Source organism: Spermophilus citellus (assembly GCF_964194105.1).
Source record: "Spermophilus citellus genome assembly, chromosome: 10".
In the NCBI taxonomy this organism is placed as follows: Eukaryota; Metazoa; Chordata; class Mammalia; order Rodentia; family Sciuridae; genus Spermophilus; species Spermophilus citellus.
Genome location: NC_138197.1, coordinates 30,607,429 through 30,623,056, shown reverse-complemented (window position 1 = coordinate 30,623,056; position 15,628 = coordinate 30,607,429). Strand labels below are relative to the sequence as shown.

Below are 15,628 nucleotides of genomic sequence, written 5' to 3'. Positions count from 1 at the left end.
CTCTGAGGATGGTGGAAAGATGAGTTTGAAAGTTTGATGCATGATGGAATCATTTCGAACTTGAATCAAATGTATGAAAGATGATATGTCATGAGCTTTGTAATGTTTTGAACAACCAATAAAAAAAAAGAAAAAAAATCTCTGAAAAGTAAATGTTGAAGATATAATCTCAGGAAGGGAAGGATGAATAGTTGGTGAAACACAGAATGAGTTGTTTTCATGTAGATTCTTTACCCTTTCTCCATGGTTTTATGCATATTTCATAGAAGGACTTCTTTCAATCAGGCTTTGCATGGAAATGGTCATGAAAATAAACACTGACCTGCAGGCCCCCAAAGAAAAAAAGATGGAACGAATTAAATCCTACCTACAGTTCCAAGAAACATGTAACCTCTTCTGTGTTTTCCTTCTATTGCTTTGTAGTTTTGAAGAAGAATCTATTTCAGGGGATCTTTTAAGGCAGCCAGCATCACAGAGCCAGGGATAATCAGAGGAAATGCTAAGAGTGTGGGTCAGCTGTCTTGAGGACCATTTGCAAGATTTGACCATTCTGGGGTGCAACCGCCAGAGAGTGCCTGTAGGGCTAGTTGAAGACTGTGTGACATGCTCTATCTTCCTGTTAGAAACTTACCATGCATATTACACTAATGGTTCTAAGAAATCCTCCAAGAAAAAATTCTTTGGTTAATCTCTTTCTTTCCAACTGAACTTGAACATGTTATTGCTTAGGGTTCTTAATTGCAGCCATTGGAATCATTCTGACTAGTTTAAGTGGCCAAATAATTTATCAAGTGGCTACCAGAATGTTTTGTTTTGTTTTGTTTTTTAAGGGCCAGAGAATCTGGCTCTGAACTACAAGGCTAGGAATAACACTTTGTCCATACTGCAGGAGGGCTTTCAGGGAATACCACTGCCTCCATCTCTTGGCTCATATGGCTGAAATGTGGAAAGAAAAATCATATATGGAATGATTCTTTTCTTCCCAAAGATTTTTAGTTTGGGAGACAAAATTGCCTGTAGTTACTGGGTGCTCTGTATGTAATCTGAACTCCTTCAGAGTAAAGGTCAAGAATTTGGAGTCAGTTGAAGAAGCTTCAAAAGCAGAGGGGTTTCTTCCAGGGTGTGTCTGTGTCTTGAAAGGAAATGTCACCATCATTTGTTACAAGATGGTCTGCCATAATTTCTCTTAAAGAAACCATTGCATGTGGATATTTTTTATAAACAATCAATAGATTAACTCTGGTCTTCTCACAAACTCTGCCCCACAAGAGGTGTTGCTACAGGTGGAAAAGGTAAATCTCATAGAGATGGCAGCTCCTTGACCAAGATGTTGGGACATGTCAGGGACGTGGCAAAGGCAAGAGCCAGAAACCAGTTAAATCCACTTAAAGTTCACTAAGTCCTAGGTTCCTTGGGTTGAATGGAGACACTAGAAGAGATATGGCCCAATCTCTTTCTCCATGTAAAATTCTACATTATACACCTGCCACCATGGGAGCTATCACTCTCTGAAAGATACTTTCTAGTCTTCCTCAGGAACAGATAGCTAAAGTTATAATGAAGAAAATTTAGTTTACCTGGGGGGGAAAAAAACATTTAAAATGGAGCTGTAATTTACGAAATGACGATCCTTGGCATTTCTTCATGACATTGTTTTGTTCCAGTTCTCCAGTTGGGTCTTGCCATCACATACCATTAATTAGATCGAACACCTAGTATTATTGTCTGCCCACATACTGGGACAGCCTCAGGTGGCACCTAGCCAGACACTTTTTCTAGAGAAGGACTGATGTGAACATAAGTGTCTGGATGCCTCATTCCTTTCCCCTGCTTAAACAGCCTGTAGTCAGCCGTCAGAAAAGCACCAGTCTCAAGAAACTGAAGCTTCATTCTGTTCCCTGATTTCTAACCAAAAGCTGTGTATTGATAGTCAAGCAAGAACAGATGGTTCTTGTTCTCTAGGAGCTTAGCATCTTACAGAGACACTATTTGTTAGGAACGAACATCGAGAGAATATGCAGCAGATACCAAAGCCACATCTGGCCCCTTTGAAGCTATGTGGCTGGCCCCTCCACCACTCCTGCAAGGAAAGTCTCATTTCTCTCCAAACATCTGGAGAAGACACCTGCACTTCCAGTGCATTGTTATTCTGCACTGGATGGAATTATAGATAGCTTCTAGGCATGAGATGACCATGTTTTCATCTGGACATCTGTTCTACCACTTAGCCCATTCTTTCTGGACCCAGAAGCCTTTTATAGAGTGTAAGAGAGAAAAAAAAAAGAACAGGCATATGTTTGGACAGTGTGTTGGCACATTTCCTACCCATCAACTCCATCAGCTCCCTAACAGATGAAAATAATGCATGGTGGTTTGCCTTGAAGGCTTAATTTTCTTGTTTATTACTTGATGTGTGTTTAATTAATGGAAATTGCATAGTAACTCATGAAGCTGCAGGTAAGTCACTTTTCTAAGTCTTGCTGTCCACGTCTCTTGGTAAATTTGGTGGCATTGTAGTCTTTTCAAAAGGTGCCTTATAGGTCTAGCACCCCAATAACCTCTCTTCTACTGAGTGAAGCTGGTCTCTATTGATTTCAAATACAAGTCACTCCATTTTAAAACATGCTTCCTCATTTCAGTTTCTAATCTGCAATAGGACACATATGACATAGCACATAGGTAACATTAGGGATGCAGAACAAAGATTCTACCAAATCCAAAGTTCTCTATGATCCTACAGGTTGTATTTTGAGTTTGGTCCATAAAGTCACTATGATTATGATTACTGGACCTTCACTTCCCACTTGGGGTACATTATTCATTAATTACACTTCTCCCATCCAGAATTTAAGCACCTGACAGTACATTGATGTATGACAGTTGAAAAACATGGAATAAGCAATGAAAAAGAGACTCTTTTCAAGTCAAAAGAGAAATGACAGTTGATTCTGACAGCAAAGAAGGAGTCAGGTAAATTATAAAAGTTATAGGGTGTCTCTATAGGGCAGAAATTTAGTGGCTAAACAGATTCAAGTTTAGATCCAGCTGTAAAATATACTTACTGTGTGACCATCAGAAAGTTATTCTCAAAAAAATCTGCCTCCAACATGGTCATGTAAGGCAAATGGCTTGGATAACTGCTCAGCCATCTAAAATACATGAACAGCAGAGAAAGAAGAAATCATTCTTGGGGCTCCAGGTAGCCAAGATTTTACTGTATGTCATGGGCTGTTATGTGGCTGGTGATACTTTTTAAATGTTGCAAGTCCAGAGAGTCAGCCTGAAAAGACCCCACTCAGGAACACTGTTTTCCTCTTCTGTTCTAAGCCTGATGGCTTTTGGATTATAGTATACCTTGTCATTACCTCCAGAGCCTTCCCCTTCAAATTTTTCTGCAAGGAGATAAATATTGATCTAATAGGTCAGATTTGACCTTTGAAAACTGTACTGGGGAACATGGATTGATAAAATTACGTTAATGTGTGTGTATGAATATGGCATAATGGATTCCACTCGTCTACATTATTATAATGCACCAATGAAAATTAAAATTAAAAATGGAAATAAGACTAAGAAATTCAGTAGGTGGTTGTACTAAGAATGCTGGGGGTTAAAAAAAAAACATGATAACAATAAAGTTCACAACACTGATCATCTTTAATTCATCGTTGATATTTTTGGGGTGAGGGGTTACTGGGGATTGATCCCAGATGTGTTTTACCACTGAGCCATATCCCCAGCTCCTTTCATGTTTAATTTTGAGACAGGGTCTTTCTAAGTTGCTGAGGCTGGCCTGGAGCTTACGATCCTCTAGCCTCTGCCTCTCGAGTCGCTGGATTACAGGTGTGTGCCAGGCCCGGCTTCATCACCTAGGTTTGCAAAAAATTTTCTGATTCTTATTCTTACATCTTTCTAAAAACACGTGAAGACTGTCTCATTGATATCTATCCATTAGTCCAGACAACTGTAGTCACCTCTCTCCCTGAGGTTGTGACATCCTCAGTAGACTCTGGGTGTGCCTACTGCAAAAATTAACATGACACAATTGTATGGCCTTGAGAATCTTACAACCCAGCAGAGTCTCAAACTAGAATACTGTTTCCCAGTCTTCAGTCCTTTGTGAACCAATTGAGGCCTCTGTTCAGGCATCTTCTACCAGGCAACAGCGTCCCCCAACCCCCTGTCCTCTTTTCTAGACCTGAATCAGAGACCCTGGAGATGGAAAAGCAAAATGCTTCTAAGGAATCACAATGATAATAGATAAAACTTGGTTGCGTGTTCTCAGACTATCCTTCCTCACGCAATGCCAGGCTCCCGGGGCCTGACACAGTTGTGACAGATGCTTTCCAGAGAGGAGCTAATGGTTTTAAACAGAACTATCCCAGAAAAATGTTCATAGGCAGCTCCTTCTGAGATGACTTCAGACATGCTAACAGTGTGGCAGAATTCAATCCCGTGTTGTTTATTACCTGTGCCAATTGGTGGAATTTTCCTCATCCCACAGCTTTCCCAAATGTGTCTCTGCAAAATAGACCTTGGATCAAAACTGTGCAGTATTCCTAAAACACAACATACCACATCATGACTCTTTGCTATCATTGGATCTCAAATTTAGCTCCATTCTTGGAATCCCCAAGAATGGTTCTTCCTTTTTGAAGCAAAACTGAAATGGGCCTGTTATTATCCAAAGATGGATTTTTTTTTTTTTTTGGTCTTCCAAAGGATAAATACCAGCTTTCTCATGTGCTAGATTCTTTCGCTTGGCATACATTGAAATAGACCAACCAGACAGACAGATCAATACTTCCACTGGCAAATGTCCTTCCATCCTTATTCTTACGAAAAGCACCAGATCACATCCCCCAAAGAGTTGTAAGAGATGGCTGGACTCAGCTAGTAAGATTTTATAAACTGTCTGCTTTCTTTGTGTAAATGTACTAAGTTTAACATTTCAAGACATAAAACACTCTCTCTTTAAAGACATCACAGAAGGTCTGTGTTCTGCTCAAATACAGTGGAGTCTGACCCTGAGTCAGAAGTTTAAAGAATAAGTTTGAACCATGACTGGTGTTGAGCAACACCCTGTGGTTGATATGTTCCTCCCCTTTGGCCCATTTATGGTTAGGTTCTGCCTTCTTTTATAGGGTTCAGGGTTCATGGAATAATAGGATGGCGTGGGGCCCAGATTCCTGTGGCAAGAAGGCCCAAAGGGTGACAATCACCATTTTCTTGGGTATGAGCCCATAGGGCACAGGCAGAGAAGGAAATGGGAGACTTCCAAAGAGTTTCTAAGACTTGTCATTAAAAAGGGATGGAAAAAATAGCAGAAGAAAAGGACAAGGGGTAACATCAAAGGACTCACTTTAACAAGCGAGTGCATCATACGGTCAGAATCATAATCCTCAGTTTTCCAAACGGCCCATCTGTATGTTATACAGTTTGTAGGATTCCTCTTAAAACCTGCTGTAGAGAGGCTTTATTAATTTTTTAATAGTCACCAAGCTATCCAGGAGGAAAACTTGTGGGAATGATGGGCTCATAAGAACTATTTGGGGATTTTTTTTTGGGGGGGGCCTATCTACACTTAAAAGATTTTGAAGCCCCCTCCTTCCTTCCTCTTCCTTTGCCACCTTTGCCACACAGACTTGGCCTTGGCCTTCTGCTCCCATGACTCTCTTTTTTTTTGTGTGTGTGCTTTGGAGGCTCCTGTCACCCACTCCTCCTCCCCTTAACTGCTTTCCAGAGAGGAGCTGAATTGTTTTAGGCACTACTGCCCTAAATAATGTTCCTGGGCAGCTCCTTCTAAGATGACTTTCCTCCCTGGAAAGGTCTGATATTCCTCAGGGCTCTTTGCTGACCCTCTGCTCTGACCATAGTTGGTGTGCATTGCCTTGGCTTCATTCTCTCCATGGCAGTTCTCAGATCTTTGCCTCCAGCCCAGCGCTCCGTGCACATCTATACAGTTGCCTACTCCATTGTCTGTGGGTTTCTCTGCCTGATTTTATTGGAATTATTTCAGATCTGGAGTTTCCCTGGTTCATTTTCTCTTCTGAATAAATGTCTCCCTTCTGCAAGTATTAGGAATCCTAGTTATCTGGGCAACGTGGGTACAGAGACATTCGGATCTGCTGTTCCTTCAACAGGGCTGTGACCGGTTTTTATTCCTTACCTTTTGGGAAATCTGATGACTCCAGTTGTGAGATTCTGAAGCATGAGTTGGTATGCTTTTCTCTGCCACCTTTTACCATAGGCACTTATCATTCAGCCACCACAGCTTTGCTAACTCCTTTACACCTGATCCATCTTTTAATATACTCATGAACAACCCTCACACACTTCTTATTCAAAGCTGTTTTCATTACCCTTTATTTATTCAGAAGTGGATAGGGATATATATATATACACACCTGTGTTCAATTTTTTATAATCAAATCCACTGTTTGGTCTTTATTAAAGATTTGGCCAAGTTTTCTGATTATTGGGTACCTAGAAGAAAAGTCTCATTTTAATTTTGGTGCTAAATTTTCTCTCCCCACTTTTCCTTTTTTTTAAAATTTTAATTTGTTATATATGACAACAGAATGCATTACAATTCATATTACACATATAAAAGCATAATTTTTTATATCTATGGTTGTACACAAAGTAGAGTCACATCCTTCGTGTCTTCATACATGTAGTTAGGGTAATGATTACCATCACATTCCACTGTCTTTCCTACCCCTATTCACCCACCCTTCCACTCCCTCCCCTTTTCCCCTTTTCCCTATCTAGAGTTCATTTAATCCTCCACCCCCTATCCCCCGCAGCATATTAAGAATCAGCCTCCTTAAATCAGAGAAATCATTTGGTATTTGGTTTTTTGGGATTGACTAACTTCACTTAACATTATATTCTCCAGCTCCGTCTATTTACCTGCCATCATTTTATTCTCTTTTAATGCTGAATAATATTCCATTATGTGTATATACCACATTTTCTTTATCCATTCATTTTTTTTCTTTATTCTTTTTTATTTTCTTTGACTGTCTCCTTCTGTCCTTATTTTCAGACAAGGTCTCAACTAGTCCACACAATTTGGCTTCAGCATCTTTAGGCTGTGTCTAGTTTTTCTCACTTTCTCATTATCACAGAATTATTGACTTTTTTTTTTTTTGGAGGGGGGTACCAGGGATTGAGCTCAGAGGCACTAAACCACTGAGCCACATCCCCAGCCCTATTTTGTATTTTATTATCACTGAGTTGCTTAGTCTCGCCATTACTGAGGCTGGCTTTGAACTCATGATCCTCCTGTCTCAGCCTCCAGAGCTGCTGGGATTACAGGTATGTGTCACCATACTGGCTATTTTTTATATGAAAATTTTTTAAATGTTTGTTTTTCCCAAGTACTAGGGATTTCAAGCAGGGTCACTCTATTATGGAGTCACAGCCCCAGCCCTTTTTATTTTGAGACAAGGGTCTCACTAAGTTGCTGATGCTGACCTTGAACTTGAGATCCTGCTGCCTGAGCCTCTCTAGTAGCTCGGTTTACAGGTATGCACCATCATGCCTAGCTCTACTGCTGCTTCTAATAGATCTCAGCTCATAGTTTAAATCTTGTGATTAGGATGTTATTGTGATGATGGTGAAGATGATGAGAGGGATAATGATAGATACATTTATTGACCTCTTGGCACGTACCAGGTCTTAATTTGAGCTTGTCACATAGTTCATCTTCTTTAACTGACCCTCTGGCAAGTTAATATTTATTTCTTCATTTTAAAGACAGGAAACTTGGTTTTATGCAACTGTATTCTACACTAAAGATTAGGCTTTTATCACCTTTGTTTCAAATTATATTAGCTAAGACCCGATGAGAGCTCTGCTTTAAACCATTAGACTTCCACTAGCTGACAGAAGCAGTTTCTAACAATAGAAGGAGGTGAGTGGTCATGTTGGGTTACACCTACATAGAAGTTAGGTGGTCTTGGGTGAATACTGGGAGATGGTGGGGAGGCCTGCCCCATCCAAGGACAAAGCTTGGACTCCAAAATCCCCTTGGACCTTTTCAAGGCTGTGATTCAGAATGTTCTGTGAATTCTTCTGTCTCCTGGAAACTTCCTCTTAAGCTGGTCAGCAGCACTGGCACCTAGCTCTTTCACCAGTTTTTTATTCTCTATGCATTGGACAAAGTATGAAAACCCTATGTCCTCTGCCATATAATTTATATATATATATATATATATATATATATATATATTTATATATATATAAAATATATATATATATAAATATATATATATATTATATATATATATTATATATATAAAATTTATTCAGTGTTCACTGTCTCCAAATATCATGGCTAGGATTGTGTCTCCTAATCTTCTACCAACCCTTACAGGTTGGACCATTATTATCTTGTTAATCATTCTAGATCAAAAAATATTAAATGTGGTTGTCTTCATCAGTCAGGATGCTATAATGAAATACCACAGATAGGTGGCTTAACCAACAGAAATTTGTTTTTCTGTAGTTCTGAAGGCTGGAAAGTCTAAGAACAAAGTCCAGAAGGATTAAATTCCTGATGAGGGCTCTTTCTGGCTCACTGATGGATGCTTTCTGTATGTCCACACATTGTGGAAAGAGAGAGAGAGAAAAAGAGCTCATCCTCTTCTTGTAAGACCACTATTCCTATTGGATTAGGAACCCCACTCTTATGGCCTCATTTAATCTTAATTAGCTCCTAGAAGCCCTATCTCCAAATATACTCAACATTGAGCATTAGAATTCCAGCATATGTGTTTATGGTGGCTAGTGTTCAGCTTGGCTTTAATAGAGATGATGCCTTTCATGTTATTGAGACCCCAAAAATGTTTGACCTGTGAAGAGAGCACCCTTCTTCTACTCTCTAGAAAACCCCTCTGTTCTCCAGGAAGAAGGTGAAAATATCACCCATTGGGCAATAGGACTGGTTCATATTTATCAGGAAGGACCAACTCTCTATTGCTTATCAAACAGTAGGAAGAATTTAAAGTTTCATTGGGTTTGAAGCAACTGATCTTTGGGGGAGGTTGTTCTCTTTCATTATCTTCATTAAAGATATCCTCAGGCTGACTTTTGGAGAAAAGTAGCCTCCCTGTGTCTGTTTATCTGTCCTTAGATTAGAGATGGCTTCAGTCTCAAAATTAGTGTTTTCCTCCTTTCTATCTGCAGAATTAACCCTCTCCAGAGACTGTTGGTGACTATTCCATTTCTTTTCCAGGAAACTAAAGAAACTATTTCGGAAGCTGAAAGATGAAACAGAACCTGGAGAAACTGACCCTGACCATTCAAAACGTCCAGAACAGTGGGATCTAGACTATAGCTTGGAACCCTATACAGGACTCACTCCAGAATACATGGAAATGAGTAAGAGCCCATGGTCTTTCCTTCCACTGAAAGCAGGTTCAGACGAGGGATCTTTGTGTAGAGGGATAGAGGGGTCGGGGAAAATGACTGAGACAGCCTCTGCTCCTTCGTGGGTTTCATGGCTTCTCAGTGTCCCCTTCAGTGCCATGTGAAAGTTAAGAAGCATGGGGCAAAACGTGCCCTGGAATGTGAAACAGAAGCAGCTGTCACCAATGGATAGATGATAGCAGGGTGATGCCTTCTTCTCCTTGGGCCTCCTCTGCTCATCATGAAATCAAAGTTGGGTCTCTCAGGTCTCCTCCCAAACCTTCTATTACTGATAAAGTCAGGAGGTAAATTGTGAAATCTGGAATTTAAGAATCTAGTTTCTGTGAAAGAAAAGTAACCTATTTTACTTGTGAAAAGGATATATATACATCTTGGACAAGGAGCCCCACTCTGCTCAGGCAGGGCTGGGTAACACACCCACTTATCAACAAAAAAGTTGAGGACATTTTGTGTAAGGGTGAGAGGTAGATTTCCAGTTACAGAGCCTCTGGTTATTTTATATAAGGCTTGAAGGCAACAGTACAAGTCAGTACAAGCAGATAGAAGCTACTCATTTCAGATGTAGCTTGAAAGCCAGTGCTGTATTATGAGAAGTGTTTCAGTTTAGACCGGATGCCTTCAAACTCTTGGCCACTTAAGAATAAGTCTCATCTTCTGTTGGGATAGACATTTGAGAAACTTTTTTCCAAGGCTTGGAACTAATTAATTAAAAGGATAGGACACCAATGATAAACAGCCCAGGTACAACATTGAAACATTTGTTCAATCTAGAGATTATAGAGAAACATCAATCAGAGTCACAGAAGAATCAGTCAATACTTAATTCAATACTTAATATAATTGCACCTATCATTGTGTTTGCACAGTGACTCCTGACCCTTTTGGTTATTCACTTTCAATAGGGGTTACCAATGTCTCTCTGTACTCCAGGTGCCTTACTCATTATTTCTAGTGGATATTTATCCTATTCTGTTATAAGAATGTATGTATGTAAATTAGGGATGGCAGGAAGGGCAGGTTCTAGATTAGATAGTCAGGAGAGTTCTAGCCCTGGTTATGGGCAAAACCTGATCTTTTTAACCATAATCTACTTATCAGAAAAGAAATAGTCAGGAACAATTGCTTCAGGAACAATTGCTATAGAAAATACCAAGACCCACCCAATTTATAGAAATCAGTTTTCTCATGCTTTTCACATTTAGCTAAGTCCTACCTCTAATCCATCCTGACTCTGAGCCAGGTATTTCCAAAGGGGTGACTGCTCATATTTCAGATTGCCATTCTACATCTGCCATCCTCTCACCCAGAAAAAAAGAGTTGCTGCCAGAGATCAAGCTTCCACTAGGAATCCTTGAGTTCTGTATAACTCCAACCTCCACCCCTGGTCCCCACCCCACCACCAATTATCTGTGGAGATTGCCATACCTGCTACCTGTCTGTTCCACTAGTTGGCTATTGCAAACCTTCCTTTGTGTGATTAAGAGCAAAGACCCTTGAACTGTATTCCCTGGGTTCAGATTCCTGACTCTGTGTCTGACTAGCTAGATGACCTTGGGAGAGTGGTTAACCTTTTAAGTGTCTATTTACTTAGTTGTGAAAAAAAAAAGGATAATAATATTTACTCCATGGGATTGTTGTGAGTACTCGATGAATTAATAGCTGTGAAGGTTTTAGAAGAATGTCTTTACATATAAAAACTATATGTTTTAGTTAGCTTTTTCTTCTCTCTGACCAGAAAGAATTCTAACAAGAACAATGTAGAGGGAAAAAGTTATGTTAGCTCATGGTTTCAGCCGTTCAGTCCATGATCAGCCAATCCATACCTCTGGGTCTGAGGTGAGGCAGAACACCATGGTGCAAGGGCATGGAAGAGGAAAGCAGATCACAACATGGCAATCAGGAAGCAGAGAGAGAGAACTCCACTTACCAGAGACAAAATATAAACCCCAAAGGTACATTCCCAGAGATCACTTCCTCCAGCCACGCCCTACCTGCCTACATTTACCTCCCAGTTAATCCATATTAGTGGATTAATCCACTTATGGGGTTACACCTTTCATAATCTAATCATTTCACCTCTGAAAATTCTTGCGTTATCTCACACATGATCTTTTGGGAGACACCTCATATCTAAACGGACACAGTATGAGGTGTCAATATTGATTATTTTAACGATCTTGAGGTCCTAGGAAAGCAGAGAATAGGAAATATGCTCAACTTTGACAGCTTTGTATGGCTAAGTATAAATCCACAATGTGTTTAGATTTTGATTGTTTACAAAGTCATGGGAAGAGGAACAAAAAGAAATAGAAGACCTAGTTACTTGTGGAAGAAATTTCCAGCAAAATTTAAAGTGAAACTCACAGCACAGATTAAAAACAAAAGCAAACAAAAATTCAAATATTTAACAGGTTATAAGTGAATAAAACAACCATATATATATAAGAAAGTTTGAAAATAGAGTAAAAATGGAAAGTTTCTCCCCAAACTCCCCTCATTCTAACCTAACTTTTTAAAGCATTTTGGTTCCATTTCTTAGACACATTTTGTTATATATAAGATTTTTAAAATAAGGTTGTGATCACATACTGTTCTTTTTTATTCAACAATATAAGAATAAATGCTTCTAAGTTGTCACATAATATTCAAAATTAATGGCTTCACGATAGTCCCTCTAATAAATGTAGCATTGTTTATCTCCCAGTTCAGGGTTTGGAGGCTTATTCCTCAATTCTCCCCTATTTTAATGCTCTAAAACAGTATACACGATCTTTGTGCATATAATCTTTTCCACATTCAGTATCATTTCATCAAGGTATATTTACAAAGGTGTGATTGACTGGGCTGATATGTGTTCATTTTGTTGTTCTTGATTCATATTATCAAGTTACTTTCCAAAAGGATTAGACCAGTTCACCTAGACAAAGACAGTTCATGAAAACTCCCTTTTAGCAAATACCCTTACATATTCTATTTCCTGAAGTCACATGATATGGAAGAATTATCAGTCTATAGTAAGCTTGAGACTCCCAACTCTCTGTGCACACCCCATTCCACCCTGTTGACCTGAACATTCCAAACTCATCCCTAGCTTCACTTCGTATAGTGCTTTCTCTGAAGTCATTCCAGGCCAACCTGCAGTTGGTCCTGCGTGATTTCATTATTTATTAGCTTCTCTGCCCTAGTCTTACATTTAGTGCACACACTGATGGGATCTTACTGAATTATGGTACTATTGCTCATGGCTCAGGTTTTAGTCACCTTTTTTTGCTGCTATGACTAAGGATCTGACCAGAACAATCTTAAGGGAGGGAAAAGTTTATTTAAGGGCTCACAATTTCAGAGGTTTTAGCCCATAGAAGGCTGGCTCCATTCCTCGGGGCTTGAGGTGAGGCGAAACATCATGATGGAAGAGTGTGGCAGAGAGAAGAGTTCATATCACAGTGATCAGAAAGCAGAGAGAGAAACTCCACTCTCCAGATACAAACATATACCCAAAGCCACACCCCAATCCCCATCTCCTCCATCCACACCCTAGCACTTCAGTTATTCCATCAGGGATTAAGTCACTGATTAGGCTAAGGCTATAATCCAATCATTTATCCTCTAAACCTTCCTGCATTATCTCATGTGAGCTTTCCAGGGACACCTCATCCAAGCCATAACAGCTCACATATCTGTTTTCCAGCAGACCTGGTCTGTTATGTTCTAGAAAGAACAGTGAGATACAAAGACAAGGCTTATTTGTCTTTGTATCCCCTGGAATCCGGCACATTTCTTGGCACATAACAAGCTCTCAAGTGCATCTGAAAAACAAAAATAAGTTCATGGAATCAACTATGAATGAATATACTAATTAATGGAAAAGATTTTTTTTACATGATGAGTTAATAATAATTTTATGAAGCAAATGAAGGATCATTTTCCAAGCAGCACTGGGTGGATGGTGGATTAGAGATGTTATGAAGAGGTTTCCAGTTTAGGTATGAGGTCCTCTTTGGTTTCAAGGATCTACATATCAGTGATAAAAGCAGAGAAGTGCATTCTAAGGAGGAGTTACTGGCAAATGAGACAAAGACAATCAAATGGTAGTTTGGGATAGGAAAGGTTTCAATACAGACTTGGGATTAGCAGACAGTCCTGAAGACAGAGGAAGTGATGGTAAAATCTTCACCATTATGCTGACTAAGAATTCTTCATTGCCCTTAGGCAAATAGGCAGCAAAGAAGGGGGTCATAAGACTAAGGAAGAAATGGGGAAACACAGGCTATTTATTTGATGATTCATTTATTCTTTCATTCATCAATTTATTTTTGTACCGGGGATTGAACCAGGGATGCTTAACCACTGAGCCACATCCCCAGCCCTTTTTATATTTTACTTAGAGACAAGTCTCACTAAGTTGATTAGGGCCTTGCTAAGCTGCTGAGGCTGGCTTTGAACTCGCAATCCTCCTGCCTCAGCCTCCCGAGCTACTGGGATTATAGGTCTCTACCACCACAACTGGCACATTCATCAAGTTTTATTCAGCACCTAGATGGAGGAACAAGTTTGGAAACCAGAATAGTCCCTTCATCAATTCAGAGTGACATTGACATTAATCCAATCAACATATCCAATAGATATTAATGCAGACTTATCTGGAAGAGGAAGCAGCCTGGATCATGTATGGATTTTCCAAGCTAGGTTCTACAAAAAATCTTTAGGCCATTTCATTAAGAATTTCAATTATTTAAGGAACATTACTATCTAGGGGCTGGGGCTGTGGCTCAGCAGTAGAGTGCTCACCTAGCACATGTGAGGCCCTGGGTTCAATTCTCAGCACCACATAAAAATACATAAAATACATAAAAGATATTGTGTCCACCTACAATTAAAAAAAATATTTTTTAAAAAGAAACATTACTATCTAACTTAATATTTCATGTAAGTGTAAGGATGATGTTTTCCGGGGTAAGGTCCCTTTCATTACTTTTATCTTTAGACTCTTCTCTACACCTTTCAAGGGTGTTTTCATGTACACTTAAAGACTGGGCTGCAGGATAGAGCCCACCAAGCTTCATCAAGCAGCACTCCTACACCTCCATGCACCATGGTTAGGGTGAGCATGGGAGTCAAATCAATACTTCCAATACTAATGCTATGTGACTCTGAGCTTGAGGCTTAAAGTTATCAGACCCAATTTTCCCATCTAAATTGTAGGTTTGTTGATAACATCTACCTCATAGGACTGTTATACAAATTAGGTGCTGAATACCAAGTAGCCAGGTGCTGCAATCCAAGCTACTTAGGAGACTGAGGTAGGAGGATCACAAATTTGAGGGTCAGCCTGGGCAATTTAGTGAAACCCTGTCTCAAAAAATAAAAAGGGCTGGGGGTGTGACTCAGTGGAACAGTGCCTGTGGGTTCCATCCACAGTTCAAAACAAAAACTAATTAAAAAACAGTATATACGTAGACTCTCATTAGCCATTATTACTGTCATGAGTCCAATTTCTGTTGAATCTAGAAAGCTTTTTGATTGAAAACATTCTGAGGGTTCAGAATATAGTGCGCCCATCAGTGTTAGGATTGTGTATAATTGTTTAAAGAATGAGGGTACCGGGCTCCAAGACACACCTGAGAATTATATTCAGAAGCATGAGCTATAAATACTCTGAGACATTTGTCCTTTCAGAAAATTCTAAGCCCCTGGGGCCCTACTTGAAAAGACTGGAATCTCAAATGGGTTCTTTTTGTCATCTGTTTATCTAAAACCCACAATTTTTTTTCCTCCAGTCATCCAAAACTTAATCGCTATTGTCTTCCTACCTCAGGAATTCAATTATCCCCCTTAAAGCCTTCTTCCAGCTTCCCAAATGCAACCCAAACATTGAGTCCTTAGGGCCCTTAAGGTGGGTGGTGAGATGCATTTCTTCTGTCACTCAGAGTCATTAGACAAAAATCTCAGTCATGAAGTTAAATCCTGTTAAACCCTAATAGAAAAGAGGTGCATGGGGGAAGGCCTATTTACTCACTTTTCATTTGACATGAAAGTCAGATAATTACTGTGAAGAGCCACGGGCCCCCAGTCTCTCCTACTCTCTGAAAATGTCCACCAAGGTGTATAAGAATCATAGCCCAGGACATCAAAGCGCTTGGGACCACATCTGAGTTGTCTTATGAAAGTAGAAGTCTGAACTGCTAGGTTC

At 39.7% G+C, this 15,628-nt stretch overlaps 1 protein-coding gene across 1 annotated transcript in view; it reads left to right on the top strand.

The window, feature by feature from the left end:
- ANO2 (anoctamin 2) overlaps nucleotides 1-15,628 on the top strand; it is a 347,356-nt gene that overhangs the window by 302,351 nt on the left and 29,377 nt on the right. The window contains exon 20 of the mRNA XM_081309365.1: nucleotides 9,245-9,390. Within this exon, the coding sequence (XP_081165491.1) occupies nucleotides 9,245-9,390 (146 nt within the window). The remainder of the gene's footprint in view (nucleotides 1-9,244; nucleotides 9,391-15,628) is intronic.